The sequence below is a fragment of the Nelumbo lutea genome, chromosome 2 (genome assembly GCF_056320005.1).
Source record: "Nelumbo lutea isolate HS-2025 chromosome 2, American lotus-T2T, whole genome shotgun sequence".
In the NCBI taxonomy this organism is placed as follows: domain Eukaryota; kingdom Viridiplantae; phylum Streptophyta; class Magnoliopsida; order Proteales; family Nelumbonaceae; genus Nelumbo; species Nelumbo lutea.
In genome coordinates, this window is record NC_142685.1 from 100311216 (window position 1) to 100332814 (window position 21599).

A 21599-nucleotide genomic window follows, 5' to 3' on the forward strand; every position below is an offset into this window, starting at 1 on the left:
TTTGTACTGAAAATTAATTAATTATAACAAGGATAACAAATATTGAACATTATACCACTTGATCAAAGTGGCTATAATTACATCTCAAAGCTCTAATACCTAACGAAGATTGAACGTTATACACTTGATCAAAGTGGCTATAATAACGAACCATTCAACTTAAAGCTTTTAAGATGTTATGTGAGGTCTAACACCTATCTAGACTCTAGAGATGTGGGCGACGAAAGAATCCAACTCAGCACGAGAAATTCCACCTTCGGACATGGAGTCTCGGACGGCACCGCCTAACATCTCAGCTTTCTTCCTCATGTCATCTCCTTCCTCTGATGCCATCAACTTCCTAGCTGCATCTTCGACGGCGTCGGAAGAGACCAATTCATGCCGCCGTGCCCACTCTCGGACGACGAGGCCAACCCTCAGCACCTGGGTCACAAGCATGGTGTTCCTTGGCTGGTCGGAGTGCATGGGCCAAGCCGCAATTGGCACGCCCATGCTGATGCTTTCCACGCATGAATTCCAGCCACAGTGGCTCAGGAATCCACCCGTCGCTCTGTGGGCCAGAATCTCAAGTTGTGGTGCCCAGTCCCTCACTATCAGCCCCACACCCTCGACCCTCTCCTCGTATCCCTTTGGAAGTTGGGTTACCCTAGCTTCCTCCTCCTCAGCGTAAATGTCTCCTCTGTCAGCTTCTCTTAACACCCAGATGAAACGTTGCCTGCTGCGTTCTAGCCCAACTGCAAGCTCAAAGATCTGGTCGTCGGACAACGATGTCATGGTGCCAAACGAAACATATAGCACCGACCGCAGTGGTTGCTTGTCCAGCCACTCCAAGCATTTGTGGCGTCGCCAGGGAGACTCTCTGGCCGCACCAAGGACAACTGGGTTCAGCGGGCCAACCGCCCATATTCTCTTATTCCCGCTGAGTTTCTCCTGAGCCAACAGATCTACGAACCTACCTTCCATTGCTCGGCATGTGTTGTACAGATCACCAACGTCGAAATTCATCAAATGATACTGACGGGCAATGAATTTAGCAAACTCACCGGTGAAGCAGCCTTCCAGAGAATGATGGGGTACGTCGTTTGGAATAAGAATTCCTTCATCTGTAGGTCTTCCAAGGGATTCCCATAAGTGGAAGACAATGGCGAAGGCCGAGACTGGGTGAAAGGCGTAGGCCTCGGCATTGGGGAGGGCGGCCACATTCTGCACAGCATAAGCCATGAGCGTGTCGTGGATAACAACAACTCTGTAAGCGATGGCGGAAAGCGAATCGAGAAGTTGGGCGAGGGGCTCGCGGAGGTGCAACGAGGCGTCGAAGGTAGGTTGGAGATGGGCGGGGAACTTGATTGGAGCATGTGGATTGGGCGGAGGGTTGAGGAATGGTGGCAAGGGGAAGTCATGGAAGTGGAGGTTAGGTGTGGAGAGAGGATCCCAGCCATGGACGCGATGCTTTGCTTGACGGTTGTGAGTTGCAGAGGCAACGTAGTGAACCGGAATGCCGTAGGACGATATGAGACGGGATAAGTGTAAGAGCTGATTGAGATGACCTTGTGCCGGAAAGGGCACCATCACCACCATCACTGGCGCCTGTTTGAAGCCATTTTGATCGGCGAAGTGGCGATGAGGATGAAGACGACGAGGATAAGAAAGATGAAGAACATCGTGATGATCCATTGATCGATCGATAAAAGGGTAGTTGCTGTTGTTCTTGTTGGCTTCAGCCCTGCAAATTTGGTGCTTGTAGTTGGGGTCTTTATAAGCTCTTGGGCTGTCCATGGATGGAAGTGATTGAATTGAACATTGTCGTCGTGAATGGAAGAACAGACGCTCTAATTTCAACTATTATTAAATATTTAAACGTAACTGTAATAGTCCTTAGAATGGTGACCGGATTGTGGGCCCTATCTGGGCCCATCTGTACTGAACACTGACGTATTCAGCACTCAGGAGAGTCCGGTGTGCATGATTTTATGTCCAGCTCATCCGGCTCCCCCACAATAATGTTGAATTGCATGAAATTACTATACGAAGCGGGATCTGCCACTTATAATCCACCGTGTATTAAAAATATCTGTCGTGAATAATAATTAATAAATACGGAAGATGTTCATGTGCGTATAAGGCGCCAGGTGTGAGGAGCAGGGATGACATTATCCCGGTGAACATAGAGTATAGGTCTGTCAGCTTTCATGGTCAAGATGCTCTGAATATGCGACTGTAATGACTTACTGGAATATTATTGGAAGCGTTTGTTGTTAGTAGATATTAACACCAGCAGTTGTCCGGACAAATTAATTTAATATAAATTATAAAGACCCCTGTACTATAGGTTTTGTCACAAAAACCTTTGTACTTTGTTTTGTGACAAAGACCCCCTTACTATGACCGTGAGACAAAGACCCTCTTTCGTTAGTCTTTAGTTCAAAAAAACCATTATAATATTTTTTAATCCCCATAATACCTTTAAAGATGAGAATTGAAAATACTACAAATCGTGATTGAACCCATTTAATCTCGACTACAGCCAAACGGCGATTAGATATTGGAACAAGCGGGCAAATATTACGGCAAATACTATAGCCAAAAGATGTTTCAATCCTGAGCTGGCAATTCCAAGGATGAAGAAAGCGGAAGCAACAACAATTGCTTCAATGAAGATTTGCCCAGAATGAGTAGTATCATAAACCCTGTATAGAGTCCCATACCATTTTCCCCTTCGAATCTTCTTGATTCCATAGAGACTCCACACGTGGCTAGGGATTAGTCCAGAACCCCCCGACTGGCCGGAAAGGGATGACATTATCCCGGTGAGCATAGAGCGGAAGGCGAACAATGTTGATCTTCCCCTGTCCCTTCGGATGATAAAGAAGAAGAGGCAATGGCAAGAAGGCTTCAGAGAAGCTGGTGAATTCACTTATTGCTCCATGAAGAAGGCCTTCTCTTCCATGGTATTCATCATTCGAGAGCTTCATAGTTATGCCTTGCAGATGTGGGAGATCCTTTTCTATGAAGATTTGCAAGGAATTTTGGATCGAGTGTAGAAGGAGATGCACACTTCGTTCATGTGGCTCTTTCAATAGGTGTTCTCACACATGCCGACTCTCATGGTCTACATCATGATCCTTCTAGCCAACTTCACCGTTTACTTAATGGGTCACAACACCGCCATTGCAGCACCAACAATGGCATCGAGATATTTGGGCACCACAGTAGAGATTGTAACAATGACTAGCATCAGGAATCAAAAGCAACCCAAGTTTGATGGTTTGACAATTAAGACGTTTTATGTTTCGTCTTTGGCTGGTAAGAGCACCTTCGTGGGGGGAAGTGGTGGTGGAGGTGGAAAGGTCTGCCCGGTGGCCAATGGGATTGATGGTGATGTCCGATTCGATGGTTCATCATTGTGGAACGAGAATTGAACCATTGTGCCAGACAAGATATCTCGGGTGTCATCTTTTGGGAACCCTATATCTTGATTTTGATCAAGATGGTCCCGAAATTATGCTCTTGAGAAAACGAGGCAGCGAGGTAAGGCACAATTTGCATAGACATTCCGTAGGCGAACGAAGACCAAACGTTGATGTCTTTGTGACCTCGGTAGGTGGGCAGCAATCTAGTCGAGAGGGTGATCTACTAATTATTGTACGTCGCGTACACATCGAGCCTGTTGTAGTAGACCGTAGCGTTTGAGGTGAGGAAGTTCCCGTCAGAGATGTTAAATTGGTACACCATAGCGTTTTGTAGTGTGAACTAGGGCTTGGAGGATCGTAGGATCGCCCATACAAGGAAGATGGAGAACAGAATTACAATGACAGATACAAAAATCACTACGAATACTCACCAGGAAAATAACTTCTTCCACTTGTGATGGTGGTGGTTACCACAATCCTGCTTCAACGACATCTTCGCTCACCTGTTTCTGTCTCAGATTGTAGGAAAATCGTCCTGAGTCAATTGGAGGCAGTGAGCTAGTTACAGAAATCCGTATCTCGCCCCGAAAGATTTATAGAGGGAACGAAAGAAAGAGACATTTGTTTCACAGAAATCCGTAGTATTTGCCATAGTATTTTCAACTCTTCACCTCTCTCCTCATGACGTCGTAGTATTTGCCTACTGGTATAGTCTTGACAGCGAAGCAACCATACCAACTCTCCTCCTCTCTCCCCATACTACAACCAAACAACCTTGGGCGACCTTCTCGGTGATATGGGCAGACATCTGTTGTTGGGCTATCAAGCATTGTAGGCATCGTTGGCGATGGCTATAGAGACGAGATTGAAGACGGAGAAGAGAAGAAAAGGAAGATGAAAAATGGGTTTCCTCCGTCCTTTCATTTTGGAGAATTGGGAGAGAGAAAGAATGAGGGAGAGGAAAAGAAGAGAAAAAATGGAAAACAATAGGTTAAATAGGTTTTAAGAAAAAAGGGACAAAAAAAGAAAAATAGAAAAAATTTAATGGGGTATTTTAGTAATTTAATGCATTTCATCATCTGACTTAATGGTCAAGGGAGATCTTTGTCTCATGGTCATAGTAGAGGAGAATCTTTGTCTCAAAACAAAGTATCGAGGGGGGGGGGGGGTTGTCACAGACCCCATAGTATAGGGGGTCTTTATAATTTACCCATTAAAAAAAGGAGCTAGGGAGCAATTTGGGATCTATAATATTTTATGTGAGCAATCCTTTATAGCATTTAACATTTGACATTAATTAAGATATTAGTTAGAGTTCAAATTCAATGTGAAGTTGTCTTAACATAAGGCTTTTGTCATGATATATTTTTAACGGGGGGCTAAAACCGTAAATTATGGTCTTTTATGTATTGTTGTTGCCCGACACACTGTCACCTCATCTACTTTAGAGTGGGGCTAAACATGGATGGACTGGGAAATTTATTTTTTCCTTTTTCCCTTTCTATGTGGGGAAAGGGTATTGGACCGAAAACCTTATATAGGGGGGCTAATCATAGAGATGGGAGAAGAAATAAATAAATATAGATGGGCCAATCATCAATGGAGACTTTGGGGCATAGGGGGATCATAGCTCCCCAGGGTCCTCCTAATTTTGCCCCGGCTACTATATTACATGGCTTGTTTGGTGTATTTTTTTTGGAAAAGTTTTCTGGTAGTTTTAACAGTTCATGAAAACTTAAGCAGTTGGAAGTACATTTGGTGGATGTGAAAAACTTCATTTGAAGCTTTCCAAAATCAGTCCAAAATGGGTTTTTCACGTCTTCTCGATGTTTCGTCTTTTGGTGGCTAAATCTTCTGCATGCCAAATGGAAATAAACCAAATATCGGTCTTCCCAACTTATAAACAGCTGAAAGACCATGCAAAAAGACACCAAACAGATCCGTAGTTTTAGTGCAAGACTCATGGTAGCTAAGAAATTATAGAACTAAAAACTTTATTGTATACATGTACATATCTATCTATCAATCAACCAATATATATATAATATTGACGATAAAAATATTTGGCTTCAAGATATAATGCTAACCATACAGTGAATTTTCAATTGAGATTGATGGCTTCAAATCAAGCCTAATAAAAAACATAGCTAGTTAGCATTGGTAGAATGGAAGGAACTTGGTTTGGTTAGAATGAAGGACTCAATATTCGAATGGCCAAATAAGTATAGCGATTGATGAATGAATGCAGCTCGTTATGGGCGTCACTCAATAAGTCAGAATAGGCCGGGAACATGTGGATGTGTATTGGGAAAGAGCCGAGACAAAGCATTAATACCTCCTCTGGCCAATCGCTGAAAAGGCCAAAAGGGAATTACACCACATATGTCCTATGTGCAGTCAACAATGAGAACCACATGTATTTGTTCACTATCCATTTGACAAGCAGTTTGGAAGTTTGTCCAAACAGGTTTCATTATTCTGAGAAAGGGACGAAGGTTTTTAAAACCGGATTGGATAGGGAGTCGTTTTAGGTCCAGTTTTTGGATTGAACAGTCTGATTGTTTGATCTGAATGATGATTTATTCTAATAAAAAAATAAAAATAAATAAAAAGCAGTTAAAAATCATTATTTGAATCGATAATTTGATGGTTTAATAATTTGGGTCAGCGGTTTATTAATCAAATTAATGATTTTTGATAAAATAATGGTTATAGGGTAAAATGAAACCGATCAGATCACTGATTTCCAGTTTTTTCGGTCCAGTCCAGTTTTGAAACACTGGAAAGGACTTCACATGGGACCCCTAAAGAATTTCTCGAGACTAATTTGTGTTTTAACGAAACCTGAGCAACATGTATCACAACACATCCCAGACATATATTAATCCTGATTCACTAGACAACGTTTAAGGCTGTGTTTAGTTAAAATTCTGCTTCAAATAATCACTGTTTGAAATGAGTTTGGGACTTGGGAGCCATGCAAAATGGTTATTTTTTTCTTGAAAAAATCGATTGTTAGAAAACGAATTAATTTTAACAACATTCATAAATCCAAACCAAAAACTGGTTCTTACAATCATAAAACTCATAAACATTAAAGGTCTGTTTGATTGGCAGAGATTAGGGGTCTTGAATATTTCAATTCTAACTGTTTGGTTGGACGGAATTAGAACTCCATTCCTATTTAGAATGACATTCTGCATCTGATGAAATAGTCATTCCCTCCCCCTCCCTTGGAAATAAGAATCTATTTCAGTCAATTATAATTCAGATTTCAATTTCCAACTGAACCAAACATGTAAAGGAAATAGGTGATTGGTTTCATTTTACCCCAGAACCGTTATTTTGTCAAAAACCATTGATTTGGTCAGCAAACTGCTGAGCTGGGTGGTCGAATCGTTCGAACCATCCAATAGTTTTGGCCGTTTTTTTATTTTTTTAATTTTTTGTTAGAACGGGCCATCCATTCAGTTTGAATGATCGGACTGTACGGATCAAAAATCGGACCCCTAACTAGTTCGTTATCCGATTCAATTTTAAAAACCTTGAGTGCAAATGTAAAAAAAAAATGTAGATTCTTGTTTAATTTTACTTTGGATTTTACTTTATCCTGTTTTATGTGTTAATTTATTTCATTTGTACTAAAATCAAACAAAATAAGCTAAATTTTAAAACAAATATAAGTCAGAATTTACACTCAAATCATTTGCAGTACTGCCATAGTTTTACATCAGTATAAGTTTATTTGCATGGAAACCAAACACAACCTAAGCATTCCAAATGGAGAGAAGAATTCCATTGACCAAATACTCACACGCATGCTTCCATCCACAATGACTTCATTAAAATTTCTAGAAATGGTAAGATGGATATGAATATTTCCCACCACATGCAAGAACGTTCTCTTGTTGGCTTGTTGCTATCTCACATTAATGGAGTTCAGATCTGCGCCCCACTACAGGGTGCCCCACAACGTCTCGTAGCGTATTCTCACCTTGTATTTAAAACATTTATCGATAATGACATCATCGGATCTGATATTATCATCCGGAGATGTTTCCAATACACAACAAGGATACACTATGGGACATTATGGGGCGCAGATGTGAACTCACAAAAATGGCCCTGGGGAAACATGCTTTGCACGTGGGATTAGTGATCCATGTGGCCATTTGAGGAAGGTTATTTATTAGTTGGGGCATATGTTACCATCGGATGCAGACGGAAGGAGCGACAGCGGGAGACCCGACAATTGGAGTTTCAAATAGGAATCTCATATTTTGCCTTGTGTAGGATTAAGGGTCGATATATGAATTAGTATCAAGTCATCTGAATTCAATAAATGCACATGTTCAATGGAGAAAGGATTAATTGAATGCAATAACTGTTGTGTGGGATGTAAAACCAATGATAACTCACACCTCTCACTGTGGAACCCATGAATTTATTAGTGACGTAGAGTGTTATCTTTGGTTCAGCGGTCCAACAGTCACCGCATTCAGCTAGGGCCAGTAAATCATGGGGTCAATTGTCAAGGGTCCATTAGTGTTGGAGAGAGTCTCTTGTTCATCATGTAAGTCAGTTATTAGTTATAGAGTCTAGTGGGAATTTATATATTTCCCTAATTTCATGCTAATGTGCTTACATTGTCATTATCAATTATCAAGTTATTAGAGTTTTTCACTTTCCAACACACACTATCTTTCTCAGTTCTATCTTACCACTATCATAATGGCACCTAAAGGTAAATTGAGTGAGAAAAGAGTATTGAGCGATGTTTAGTGATTAAAGTAATTGTACACAAGTACTTATTTTAACAATAGTTTAAGCCTGTTTGATGACCCATTTGCCAAATCAGTTATTGGGGTGGGGATGTTTGATGAGTTAATATCCCCACTTGTTTATTTTATTATAAATGAGAATTTTAGCCCATGTAGACCTACACGTGGAGTGCCACATGAACCCAAATAGAAAAAAAATAAAAAAAGAATAACGACAATGATGATGACGATGATAATAATAATAATAATAATGATGATGATGATGATGATGATGATGATGATAACAATAACAACAACAACAATAATAGCAATCACACATTCACCAATTATTCACATTAAAATTCCAGAAAAAATGAAGCAAAATTCGGAATATACAAGAACATAATAAAATAAATTTAAATAACTACATAATATTTCTGTAATATTCAACAATAATGAGAAAAAAAACATAGTTGTTCATAACATGCATGATTTTTCAATTCATACAACTAAAAAATAAAAAAAAAATCGACTTTCACTAAGATATACAAGAAAAAGATAAAAAACAAAAACAATCAAAGTGGAAGGTGAAGGGAGCCTTACCTATTGTCACTGGTGCATTTCAGGTAGAGTTCATGAAACATCTCAGATTGCAAAAATCATCAAAAAATTAAAAAAAATGAAATGAGAATGAAGATGATTGACTAGAACTGAAAAACGACCAAAGTCGTCGCCAAACACCCTTTGATATCTTGCCACCGCTGCCTTGTTCGAACTAGGCAAATGGAGAAGACAAGGGTTTTCTCCATTCATGGGGGTAGTTTGAGCATTATGAATTTTTTTAAGGGACTAGACCGTCCTAGATTTTTTAAGAAGCATCTGTTCAACAAGTGCTTAAAAAAAGCAACCTTGAACCAACTTATTTTGAAAAAAAAAAAAAAAACACTTATACCTAACTTATTTACCAAACAGGTATAAGTGCTTTTTTCCACTTAATGTGTGATCCCAACACTTTTTTTAAGTACTTCTTACCAATGAAATCAAATAGAGACTTAATTAAAAGCCTTACTCGTGACCAAGGTTCAAAGTATTAGAAACGCCAGAAAGGCAATTTTAAGAGACGTATTAGGATACGCTTTGGATACACATGCGTATCGGAGAAAAACTAAGATACACATACATACACTAGGAAACACAATAAATACTTTAATAAATCATAAAAATACATCAACAACACTAAGTATAAGACCTCAATGAGGTGTATATATTAAATCAATATATTTTAATGGTTTTATGAAGAAATATATTGTAGTTCATTATAATTACATTCAAAATCTTATGCTTAACTATAATTTATAAATTATAATTCTTAAGTTTTAATGTTTTATATGATGGGAAAAACCCAACTCTCCTATCCAACCATAAAATATGCATTGGCACAACTTCTATGTGAAAATATAATTAATAATTATTTATAATTTAAATAATTATTATTTATACTTTATTTCCAAATATTATAAAAAATAAATAAATATTATATAAAATATTCAAAAAATAGTTATTAAAGAAGATATTACAATTGCTTTGTGGATATGATAGATCATCCATAGAATTATAATATATTCAATCATTGTGATCAAATGATAAAATATAACTAATTAGTTATTTTTTAATTCTAAAAATAAAAAAAAAATAAAAAAATAATTATTAAAGAAGAAATTTCAACTGCTCTATGGATATGATAGATAAATCCATAGATCTAAAACATATTTAGTCATTATAGGCAGAGAAAAAAATACATTTTCAATTTTTTTGTTAATTTATATTTTCCCCAAATATCTTCATGAAATTTCCATAAATCTATTGATAACACAAAAAAAATGTGATTTTGAATGTAAGAAATGTTGATCAACATAAATTTAAACATTCAAGAAAAAAAATAAATCACAAGATATTATAAAAAATTGAAAATTTTACCTATTTTTGCCATATTTTTTCAAATTTTAAAAAATAAAAAAAAAATAACGAGTCACACTAGTTTCTTGCAAACTTTTGCAAATCTAGCACTCTAGAAATGAAGTTTGGAGTTTTAGAGTCGTTTGGGGGTGAAAGAAGGCTTATTTCGGGAAAAGAAGCTTTCTTTCCCCCTTTAATTTCTTTTATTTTTTGGTTGTATCTTTTTTGTTGATGTGCCCTCGATACGCCCCGATACACCCTCGATACACCCTGATACACCCCTAATAGGCCCAGATACTCTCTTGATACGGGTTTGATACGCATGAAAAAAGACAAAACGTCTGATTTCCATGCATATCCCATATCTGTTTTTTAAAGATATGATACAATACACCCAAATTTGGGCATATCGTATCAAAATTTAAACCTTGCCCATGACATTTTGGTTTTAAAGCCAAAGATTCTCTCCAAGATTATCCTATTTATGTTAGGAAACCTATATGGATTAGGATAAGATTCTTTGCAGCCTTTCCATCTCTATAAAAGGAGATCAACAAAAGGGGGATCAAATGATGTATTCTTTCTCCCTACATAGCTGAATTCAGTCATCCGTTGTGTTATACATATCAAGGGTTTTCGAAGTACTCCACTTGAATGCACCTTATGAGCATTCATTAGAGATTGATTCTAGAACCTTGCTGAGTGAAAAGGGCCACCCAAATCATGGCACACATCTCATCATTGTTGCTATAATTCATGGAGATTGATTAAACCTACAAATATCAAAGTTGTACCATCTCCAACTTGTTGTCGTCTTTTTTCAGGAACATCGATGCTTGGGGGTGAACTACCACTTCAATCTCTGCACTTGTTGACATCAAATATCAGGTACTCAACTCATCCTATATCAAATGATTTGATCTTGTGTTGTCCAATAGACCCATATAATCCAAGAGAGAAATCTATTCTCTCATGTTATGCAATTTATACATTAGGGTTTGATATAAATTTTGAATTTTACCTTCTCTAATTGCTAAGATTTTTGCATATAAGGATCATTAGATGATCATCTTTCAAAATCTGTGTGTGTGTGTGAGAGAGTAAGAGAGAGAGAGAGAGAGAGAGAGAGCATGAGGACATTTAGCAACTAAAAATGAGTTAAATTGGTTGAACACGTACATGTATATGCACTCACGGATCATGGGAAAGAAATCCAAGGAAGTTTTTTTGGTAAAAATGAAAAAAAAAAGGTGGTTGATGCTGCTCAATCCAAGGTGGTGCACGAACCAAGGTAGGCAGTCAAATAGTCCATGCCAACAAGGCAGAGCCGAGGTGGTAGGGTAGAGCCGCGCTTCTAGACCTGTGATCAAGAAAGGATGTCAGAGACCCAAGGAGTTATCCCCGAGTAGATACTCCGATGCTCAAGTCAGTAGAAGGTGGTGGATGGTTAGGCCGAGCAATAAGGGTGCTGGTCCGAGCAGAATAACAGTATGGGTGCTAGAAGTTCCAATCCCTTACCTTGAGCGGGAGATACCTTTTTATAGCTGGAGGTCTGTGTCCTAGTCGGATTGGACTTCCAAGGTTGCCAGGATGAGGTTAACTACCAAGGCCTTTGGGAGAGAGTCCTATTTCCCAGCAAAGTTGTCCTCGTCCCACCTCTTATCTTGGCCAATCTTATCCGTGCGACATGTAGCTAACATGGCTGAGAGGATAAGATGGGGGGCTATGGTGATAGCATAGTGCGGTCATGGCCATAGAGTCGGTGTATGCCGCAGAGCTGGTCGAGTCGTGCTGACATGGCCGGGGTGATCGAGCAATGATTGGGTGGCCACGTGCCATCTAAGGCTAGCTCAACCATGACCCAAACACCACTCCCCTAGTTCTGAAGTTGAGGAATGAAGTGCTCGGCCGAGGTATAGCGCAGTAGGGTGCTTTGTTTCTCGACCGAGAAACTCCAAGTTAAAGTCCTGGTTGAGGAAAGGGAATGCTTGGCCAAGGCATTGTGTGGTCGTTTACCCCAGCCAGGTATCAAGGAGTTACGTTGGGCTTCGAAGTTTGGGCTTCTCTGATGCTCGGTTGTTCTGCATCGCGGACGGGCTCTTCGTTCTTCAATTGAGGAACTTGAACTCAAAATTTTGGAATCCGAACACTACTCCCATAGTTTCGAAGTCAAAGAGTGGAGTGCTCGGTTGGGATGCAGTGCGAGCTCTTTTGGTTAGGGCCTATCATTGGGCATCTTGGGGAGACTCAAGGGATTGGTTGGACCGACGGTCTTGGGTGGACCTTAGAGGTCTGTAGATTTGGTCAGACTGGAACTTTAGGGCAGACCAGTGCAATTAATGCCTTTACCATTGCTTGTCAAGAACGTCGCTTCGGTTCTCAAGGCCTCGCACATGTGGTGATAGTCACGTCGATTGGTCTTCCCAAGCTTCGCCAGAGCAGCGCTTGATCTCCACCATTGATCTGGCTTGATTTTCCCTTCTGGGGGTTATAATAAGGCTAGGAAGGGCATTTCTCCTTCGCCATTTGCGAGAGTAATTGCTTAGATAACTCGGCAAGGGATTTTGGCATTGCTCGACTTTTGCTTTGATTCTGTGGCTTCAAGTTTGTAAGATGTCTTCCTCGTCTTCCTGTTCCTCTTCTTCTTCTTCTTCTGGTCCTTCTTCTAGTTCTTCTTCTAGTTCTAGTGGCTCAAACTATGAATCTGAGGTCAAGGAATTTGGGGCGGTAGAGTTTGAGATGTTTACCAAAGTTGGTCCTTCCAGAGTGGAGGTAGAACTTCCCGCACGGGCTGGTTGTCGGTTCGGAACTACCCCCTACATTTTGATCCCCAGGGACATGGCTCAGATTCGAGCCCTGTATGACATTCCCGAGGAATTTGGGTGAGGTGTCCATGGGCGAATGGATGCTCGGTTGGGTGAGGTATTAGTGTACGAGAGCAGCTTGAAAGTCGGGCTAAGGTTTCCCTTGGACGAAGGGGTAGCCGGGTGTTGTCGGTGCAGTTGATGCAGAACTCTTTTAGATTATTGTTTAGCCTTATGTTGTATTGCACCGTTCGTGACATCGAGTTGACCCTAGTATGGTGAGCTATCTTCTCCAGTTGAAGCTTCACCGGTAGGGCTACTACTATTTCTCAGCCAGGAAGAACATCAAAGTGTTGGTCGGGGTTCAATCCTTTGTGAAGCACTAAAAGGAGGAGTTCTTCTTTGTGCACTGTCTTGGGAGCCTACCTTTCCTGGCCACGTTGTAGAAGCCGAGGACGAAAGTGCAGCAGCCCAAATGGCACAGGATTATTGGGGAGGAGAGGTCTGCCCTAAGCATGATCAGTGAGATAGATACGGTGGCGTACACATGCTCTGAGATGTTGATGCTCGTCGGACTGATGCACAGGGTGGCCAATCTGTCTTGTTGCTTCGATTTATTTGCTGAATCCTTCTCTCTTTGAACCTATACTTAATATGTTATGATTCCGCGGTGTAGGTGTGGAAATGGCAAGCGAGGAAGAGATTGTCCGCCAAATGAAGGAAAACCAAATGAGGGGAAGGGGGGGTGCACGGTCGCAGCCCCATCTAGAGGTGGTCCCACTGTCGGGGTCATCTGAGAGGGCATCCCATCAGCATTAAAGGGCTTGGCAACGAGGTGATGATGAAGACGTGGTAGTGGTGGAACCAAAAGCTTATCGGGCTGTTGTTCCTCCTCTACGGATGGAAGTGGGGGCAACAGCTTGGCCTACCACATGCCACAGTGGATGGTCCATCTTGATGATGGGCTTGAGATGGCTGGAGTGCCAAAGTAGCTTCTCCGTGGGTTCATGACCGCGGCCATCAGTCGGGAAGCCAGGGAAACTGGAAGCAGTGCCTTAGAATTCTCACTCATTTAGGCTACGGCTCAAGTAAGTCCGCACTTGTTTTTGTTGTATTAACTAAGTTTCTCTGTGCCAAAATCATTTCTTGTCACAAAACGCATGCTCAACAATTGCTCTAGTGGACCATCTTCGGGATCTCCAGGGCATGTATGAGAGAGAGCACACTGAATACTTGAACCTGAAGGCTCAATTGGCCAAGCTTCAAGCGGCTGGCGAGCGCACTACCGCGCTGGAAGCGGAGGTGGCTGAAGAACCAAATAGCCGAGCTAGTGGACATCATTCAAAACTTGAAACAACAAATCGTCAAGCTGAAGGTGGGGAGAGAGCGGGTGAAGAAGGAGGTTGCCGAAGCGACGGTGGATCAGTTCAAGGGCTCGTTAAATACCAGCAAGAAATGGATGAGTATGCCTCGAGCTCCTAATAGGCGAGGTTCAACGTCTTCCGAAGGAGGGCGCTATGTCACTCCGAAGCTGGCTAATGTCACACAGGCTTGGAAGGCATATGATGATAAAACCTCGCCCACCGTGGACAACCTTGTTGCTGATCAGGGCGACAGGGGCAAGGATGGGGGGGAATGAGAAGAGGCTATGGATCCCCTCATCGAGGAATGAGCTGCCGCGGTTTGTTTCATTTATTTTTGGTCTATTTTTTTATATTTGTATTTTTTTCTTTTATTTTATCTATTTCTTGCATAATTTTCTTTTTCATCGTTTTATTTTCAGTTTAATTTTTAGATTAGCAATTAGTTTGTTAGAATTTATTTTTGGTAGTTGTTAATTCTGTTTAGCATAATTAATTATTGTTTTATTTTCTGTTTGCAATTATTTTTTGTTGCTTTATTTAATTTATTTTCTTTTAGTTGTTTAATTGAATAATTAATTGCTGAATAGGAAATTGTTAAAATTTTCAAATTTGAGTTTAAATTTCAAATCTGAATTTAAATTTTAATTTTAATTTGAATCTGAATTTCAATTTCAATTTTTGAAATTTAAATTTTAAATTTTTGAATTTTAAATTTTTGAATTTCAAATTTTGAAATTTAAATTTAAAATTTTTGAATTTAAAAAATTGAAAAAAATATTTAAAAAGTTAAAAATTAAAAAAAAATCAAATTTAAATATTAGGAATTTAAATTTCAAATTTTGAATTTGAATTTAAACTCCCAAAATTTTAAATTTTGAATTAAAAAATATAAAAAATAAAAAAAGTTAATATTTTCTTGCATTTTCATTCCAATATTTAGGGTATGATATTCTAGAGCATGCACCATATAGTTTTATTTAATTGCTGAAATTATTATTGTTAGTTGTGAATGTGTTAGGTGTTCTTTTTATTATTTTAATTCTTCCTTTTGCTTAGTTGTTTGCTTTATTCTTTTAGGTTTAATTGCTGAATTGCATCTTAGAAATAATTGTTCATGCATTGTACTTAGTTGCATTTTGTTATGTTTATTTTGTATTTCCATTAATTCATTTAAGGGCTTCCAACCTAAATAAGATAAGGTGGGAATTTCATCACCCTTCCTTGGCCCAAAATTCACCACCATGCATGTGTGGTTCACCTTAACCCTAATTTAAAATTTGGATAGAAAGATTCTTTAAGGAAACCTCACATTTAGTTCAAAGGTGTGCTGAATTTTAGGAAAGCTTGTGATTACCTTCCATAACTGGCGGTTGGTGTCTAAGGAAAGAGGTTAAACGGCTATGCCTAAGCGGTTTTTGTGGTTACTTAATTAGGTCCTTGCGAGAGCAAGGGGAGCATCCCACATCCCCACCGCTTACTTCGCTAACCAAAGGAAGCAGTGTAATTCCAAGTGAACCTAAGAGGATTTACATTGGTTGGACCACTAGTTTAGAAAACCCTAGGTCAGCCCTAGGTCGTGTGGTTGATTCGCTTGCATTGCTTTTTAATTTAAAATTTCAAATTTGAATTTAAATTTTAGGAATTTAAATTTTAAAATATAAATTTGAACTTAAATTTCAAAAATTTAAATTTTGAATTAAAAAAAAAAGAGAAAATCAAAAATAAAAATAATAAAAAAAGAGAAATTTTCAAAAGTTGAATTTAAATTTCAAAATCCACATTTGAAATTAAAGTCAATTTTATATTCAAATAAGAAGAAAAGGGACTTCTGTGTTGTATGTTGGGAAGGAGATCTCTAAGGAGAAAAACTGTAGAACCTATACTTGAAATAGAGAAATACCTCCATCATCAACACCGAAATCAAATGGCTGGAATCAATGATGCCCAACCTAGAAAGTTGAATGAATACTTCACTCCAACACAATACAACCCTTCATCCTGCATTCAGTTACCTAATACTCAGGCCTTACAGTATGAAATTAAGTCAAGTACAATCCAGATGCTCCCATCCTTCTATGGGAATCCAAGTGAGGACCCATACAAGCACATAGATGATTTCTTGAAAATATGTTCAACTATAAGGATTCAAAATTTCAATGATGATGCCCTTAGATTGACTCTTTTCCCCTTCTCCTTGAAGGATAAGGCCAAGCATTGGTTAGGGACTATAGGGAGACCCATTAGGACTTGGGAAAAAATGCAACAAGAATTCCTAAGGAAGTTCTATCCTATAAGCAGAACCAATACCTTGAGGATAGCTATCACGGGATTCACCCAAACACTAGGTGAACAAATTCATGAGGCTTGGGAGAGGATGAGAGAGTTAATGAGAAAATGCCCACACCGTGGCCTGTCCCAGCGGAAAATTGTCCAGGCCTTCTATGAAGGCCTGACAGATCAATACAGGCAGATGGTAGATGCATCATGTGGGGGGGCATTTATGAGCAAGAGCGAGGATGAAGCTTATAATCTTTTCAAAACCTGAGTGAGAATTCTATCAATAATGCATTGTTGTATTCCTATGAAAGGTCGATGGGACCCTCAAAGAGGGTAGGCTCTATAAGGTCAGGAATAATATAGAGAACGAGGCAAAAATGGACTTGAATGCCATTTCTAGAAAGTTGGATAGGGTAGATGGTGTGTTCGGAAGCGCGTCGTTAAACACTTTGGAATACCAGTTTAAACATTTATAATTTTTACCATTTCTCAAACAAATACTAACATAGTAAATGGATGAGAAAGGATCATATCCACAGGGAAGCAAGTGAAAAATTAATATATACTTAGATCTAGACAAGAGAATGCAATTAGGAATGGCAAAAAATACAAAAAAAAAATCTATTATTATTGAAATTAAATGTTTCAAATTTAAACAAGACAATAAATAAAAATCAAAATTTAATAAAGTATGGGAATCAACAAAGGAAATAAAATAAATAAATAAATAAAAGATCCACAATCTGGATCTGGTGGTGGTAGATGCAGATCGACCAGATAGCTTGTAAAAACCCCTCCTAACAAGAATCGGGCATCCGTCCTTTCTACAACCCTCGAACCCATCGAGACACCTTGGCTTTGAACCGAACGAATTCAGATCTGCAAAAAAGAGAAACGAACAAAAATTAAATCTAAAATATTATAAAAATAAAAATAATAGAAAAAAAATAAAGAAAAGAAAAGAATGGTTGATCAAATCCAATGGCGGTAGTTGCAGATTGGTTGAATAGTTTGCAGGAACCCTTCCTAACAAGAACTAGGCATCCTCCCCTTTTACAATCCTTGAACTCCTCAAGAAACCTTAGCCTTGAGAACTGGGTGAATTGACCAACCCTTTCTACAGGGCCCTTGGGGTCCTTTTTATAGAGAATGGTGGATATAACTAGATTTAGAGAGAAAGAGGGGGGCGGCAGCTGGTTTTTAACAAAAATATGGGTGCCCTAGGGTTTATAATGAAGGGAAAAGATGGTTTTGAGGTGATCCTATAGCTGAAAATGGAAGGAGAGGACACCCAATATTATGTAGGGTTGAGATTTGGGCACCAAGTAATGGAGGGTGTAGAATATAACATCTAGGGTTGAAGGGTTAAGATTAAAAGAATTTGTGGTGCCCTACATTGATATAGGATGGAGGGATTGGATGAGATTTAATGGTGAGGATTAGAAGAATAGGTGGCACTCTAGGGTTTAGAAGCTACAAAGGAGAGACCTAAAATGGATGGTAGATATTAGAAGGAATGGATGATGGAGATTTCACATCCGGGGTGGCTAGGGTTAGCTAAGGAGGAAAAGATTAGGTTAAAAATGATCCCTAGGGTTTGTTAATTAGAGGGGAGCATGGTAATACATTAGGATGGGCGCCAACTGGGTTTAACAGATAGGGAGGCATCTTCCAGTTCTCAGTTCTTTACAAAGCACTCCCTCTCTCAGCTTGTCTTCACACCAGCTTCCCAAAAACTGCATTTCAACCATGAAAACTTCCTAATTTTCTACATAATTTGCACAAAAACCCTTAAAGGTACATAATTGATTTTAACTGAGAAAAATGTGCACTTTGACTACTCGAATGCTGAAAATGCCCTTGAATTGATGCCCTTAAGGCATCAAAATTCAGGATTATCACACCCCCCCCCAACTTAATCATTGCTAGCCCCTTAGCAATGCAGCCTTAAAATTACACTGGGTATATAGATCTTTCCCATCTCAAGATCATCCCTAATAGAATTAATCAAACATCCTGATTCTAGCATTCTCAAACTCTGTATAAATTGGTATTGGGCTTTAGGGTAAAACTGTCTTATTTTGAATATTACAAAAACATGGCTTAAAAATTTTATTTACCCTTCCATTTGCTGACTATATTGACAAAATGATATTGATTTTAAAATCAGACAAGTATTCTTCTTATTATTTCTGACAACGGGTTTCTACCCCTAAACTTATTATTTTTGTTACCTTTCACCATTTTACGTGAATCCCGACACTTGTCTTACCTGAAGAGACCCGGTTACTAAGTGTTAGGTAAATGTCTTTGGCATTCCCTTTTCCATTTGGCGCTTGACTTAGGTGAAGAGACCCGGTTACTAAGTCTAGGGTATCCATTGACCTTTTATCCCCTCTTTTTTTTTTTGCAACATTGTTCAGGGTAGTTCACTTTCTCTTAACAATTTGAAGAATTTTGTCTAATTTCTCAATCTTTCTCTTCCTATCTTGACAAGGACAAACTTGGGAGTATTTTTCAATTTCCAAACGGTTTCGACAATATTCAAACCAGACCAACTTTGACTCCTATCACTTGCTACCAATTTCTACAGAATTCAATATTCTTTTATCAGTTTCCTTAACTTTTTATATTTGGGAATCTCTTCTAATGAAAAATTTTAAAAATTTCAGTGAAATTTTAATTCTCCATCTTTAAAGGCTTAGCTTCACAAAATTTTTTTAAATTTTTTTTCTCCTTCCTCACCCCCCAACTTAAATGCCATTGTCCCTAATTGCATGACTAGAATGATGCAAAGATGATATGGGCCAAAGGGAGCAATGAATAGGATTTTCTTAAGGGGTTCAAGGTCTACCACCTAGTCTCGAATCAAGAAAAAGAAAAACAAATCCTAAAAGCAAAAATAATAAAAACTATATTTGGTTACCTCCCAACCAGTGCTAAGTTTAACATCTTCAGTCGGACACATTCACGCACTGTTCCCATCTATACTACCTGACTCACTTTGATCTTCACACAAACAGGGCTCAGACTGGGCTAACCAAGGGGTAGACAAGGCATCTAAATGATTATCAATTACATCTATCTTGCACTCATCTTCCCTTAGATTTGGATACTTAGATGCAATAAAAACATTTAACTGGACTTTTTGCTTCCCAAATGAAATGTCCACTTCTCCCAATTTACAGTTTGTATTAGCCGTTGCTAGAAACAGACATCTTAAGATTATCGGGATGTGGTTTAGTTTCTCAGTTGGGGTCATGTCTAGGACAATAAAATCCACTAAAAAGTGACAACCCTCTACCTTGATAATGACATCCTCAATAACACTTCGAGGAGTCTTGACTGACCAATCAGCGAGTTACAAAATTACCGGAGTAGGTTCTAACTCGTCGATTCTGAACCTATCATGAATGGACAGAAGCATATTTATACTGGCCCTAAGATCCACTAGTGCCCAATCGAAGGTGATTCTAGTGATGACACAGCTTATGAGAGGAGCACTAAGGTCTTTCATGTTCCAGGGGAGTTAATTTAGGAGAGTTGCACTAATATTTGCCAAGAGCATCATTTTTTGTGGGGCCGATTGTGGCTCCATCATTTGAATACACAACTCATTTAAGAACTTGGCATAGGTTGGGAAATGTTGGATCGCATCGAAGAGAGGGAAGTTAATATGAATTTCCCAGCTCTCCTCGTTACGGGTCTCTTCTTTCGCAACGACCGATTGTGAATGCAGTTGGAAAGGGGACCAAAGGTTGGTTCACTGTGGGCTCTTCTTCTAATGTTTCCTTTCCTTCTCCCCCCAACTTAAAGTCTTCTTGCTCATTTTCACTAACTCTCTTTTTCTCACATGAGTTCTCTAAAATCCTCCCACTCCTTAAGGTTGTAATTGCCTTGGTATTTTCAGGTTGAGGGTTCTTAGGAAGTGGTTGAACTTGTTGTGGAGGAAAACCCGGTGGTTGATTTCTAGGACTCACAATTGGGTGACTTGGTAGTTGCCCTACTTCTCTCCACTTCTTGGCTTTGGCTAGCTATCCTATTTGGTTCTCTAATCTATTGATGGACTACTGCTGATTTAGGATTAGCTGCTGAAGTTGCATGAAATGATCATCTATTGTATGGGTCCGTGGAGGTTGGGGGTAAGCCTAACACAGTTGGACCCAGTTGGTTCCTAGGGTACACCTGTTGGAATGAATTCTGTACTTGTGGCCTCTAGAATTGCTAGGCCATGGAGTTAGATGGGTGGTATGGTTGAGATATTTGAGTCCCAGGGTAATCATTATACTCACAGTGAGTTTGGGCTCCAAACCATTGAGAGTGCATATTTGGCAAGGGGACTTGGGCCCTATAATTGAAGTTGGGTTGATTTTCCCACCCAAGGTTATATGGACTAGAGAATGGGTTAGCATTGGGTTGCAAAAATCTAGTGGCCGCATGTACTTGGTTTGGAATAACTGGTTGACATGGGCCCACCACAGGGCAATAGCTGACATGATGGGTCGGGCTTGCACAGATTGAACATGATGGATAGGATGACAAGGTTGGGTATCGGCCACTTTGTTGACGGCATGCAAGGACTTCGTCAAGACTTTGGGCCATACCATTAATCTTATCCAGTTGTCGAGATACGTGGTTCCAATCTATTTGTGGCTCAGGTTGGAAGTAATTTCTCATTCCACAAACTCCGACCATTGAATTTATTCTCTTATTTTATTTTAACCCCCTTCATCTTCTTCTTTTTTTTCAAATTTAAAATCTAAATTTTGAAATTTAATTTCAATTTTAGATTTTGAAATTTAAATTCTACAATTTAAACTCAAATTTAATTTTTTTAAATTTTGATTTTCTTCTTTTTTTTATTTTTAATGTTTTTTATTTAAAATTTGAAATTTAAATTCAAATTTAGATTTTGAAACTTAAATTCAAATTTGATTTTTTTTGAAATTCGAAATTTAAATTTTTGAAATTTAAATTCAAATTTAGATTTTGAAATTTAACTTCCTAAAATTTAAATTCAAATTTGAA

The 21599-nt window shown here is 38.9% G+C and overlaps 1 protein-coding gene across 1 annotated transcript; it reads right to left on the bottom strand.

Annotated features, from left to right (window-relative positions):
- LOC148872316 (zeatin O-glucosyltransferase-like) lies at window positions 1-1841 on the bottom strand. Its single transcript, XM_088972185.1, has one exon. It carries the CDS (start codon window positions 1774-1776, stop codon window positions 199-201), a length of 1578 nt encoding a protein of 525 aa, XP_088828311.1. The 5' UTR covers window positions 1777-1841; the 3' UTR covers window positions 1-198.
- Between the last annotated feature and the right edge of the window lie 19758 nt (window positions 1842-21599).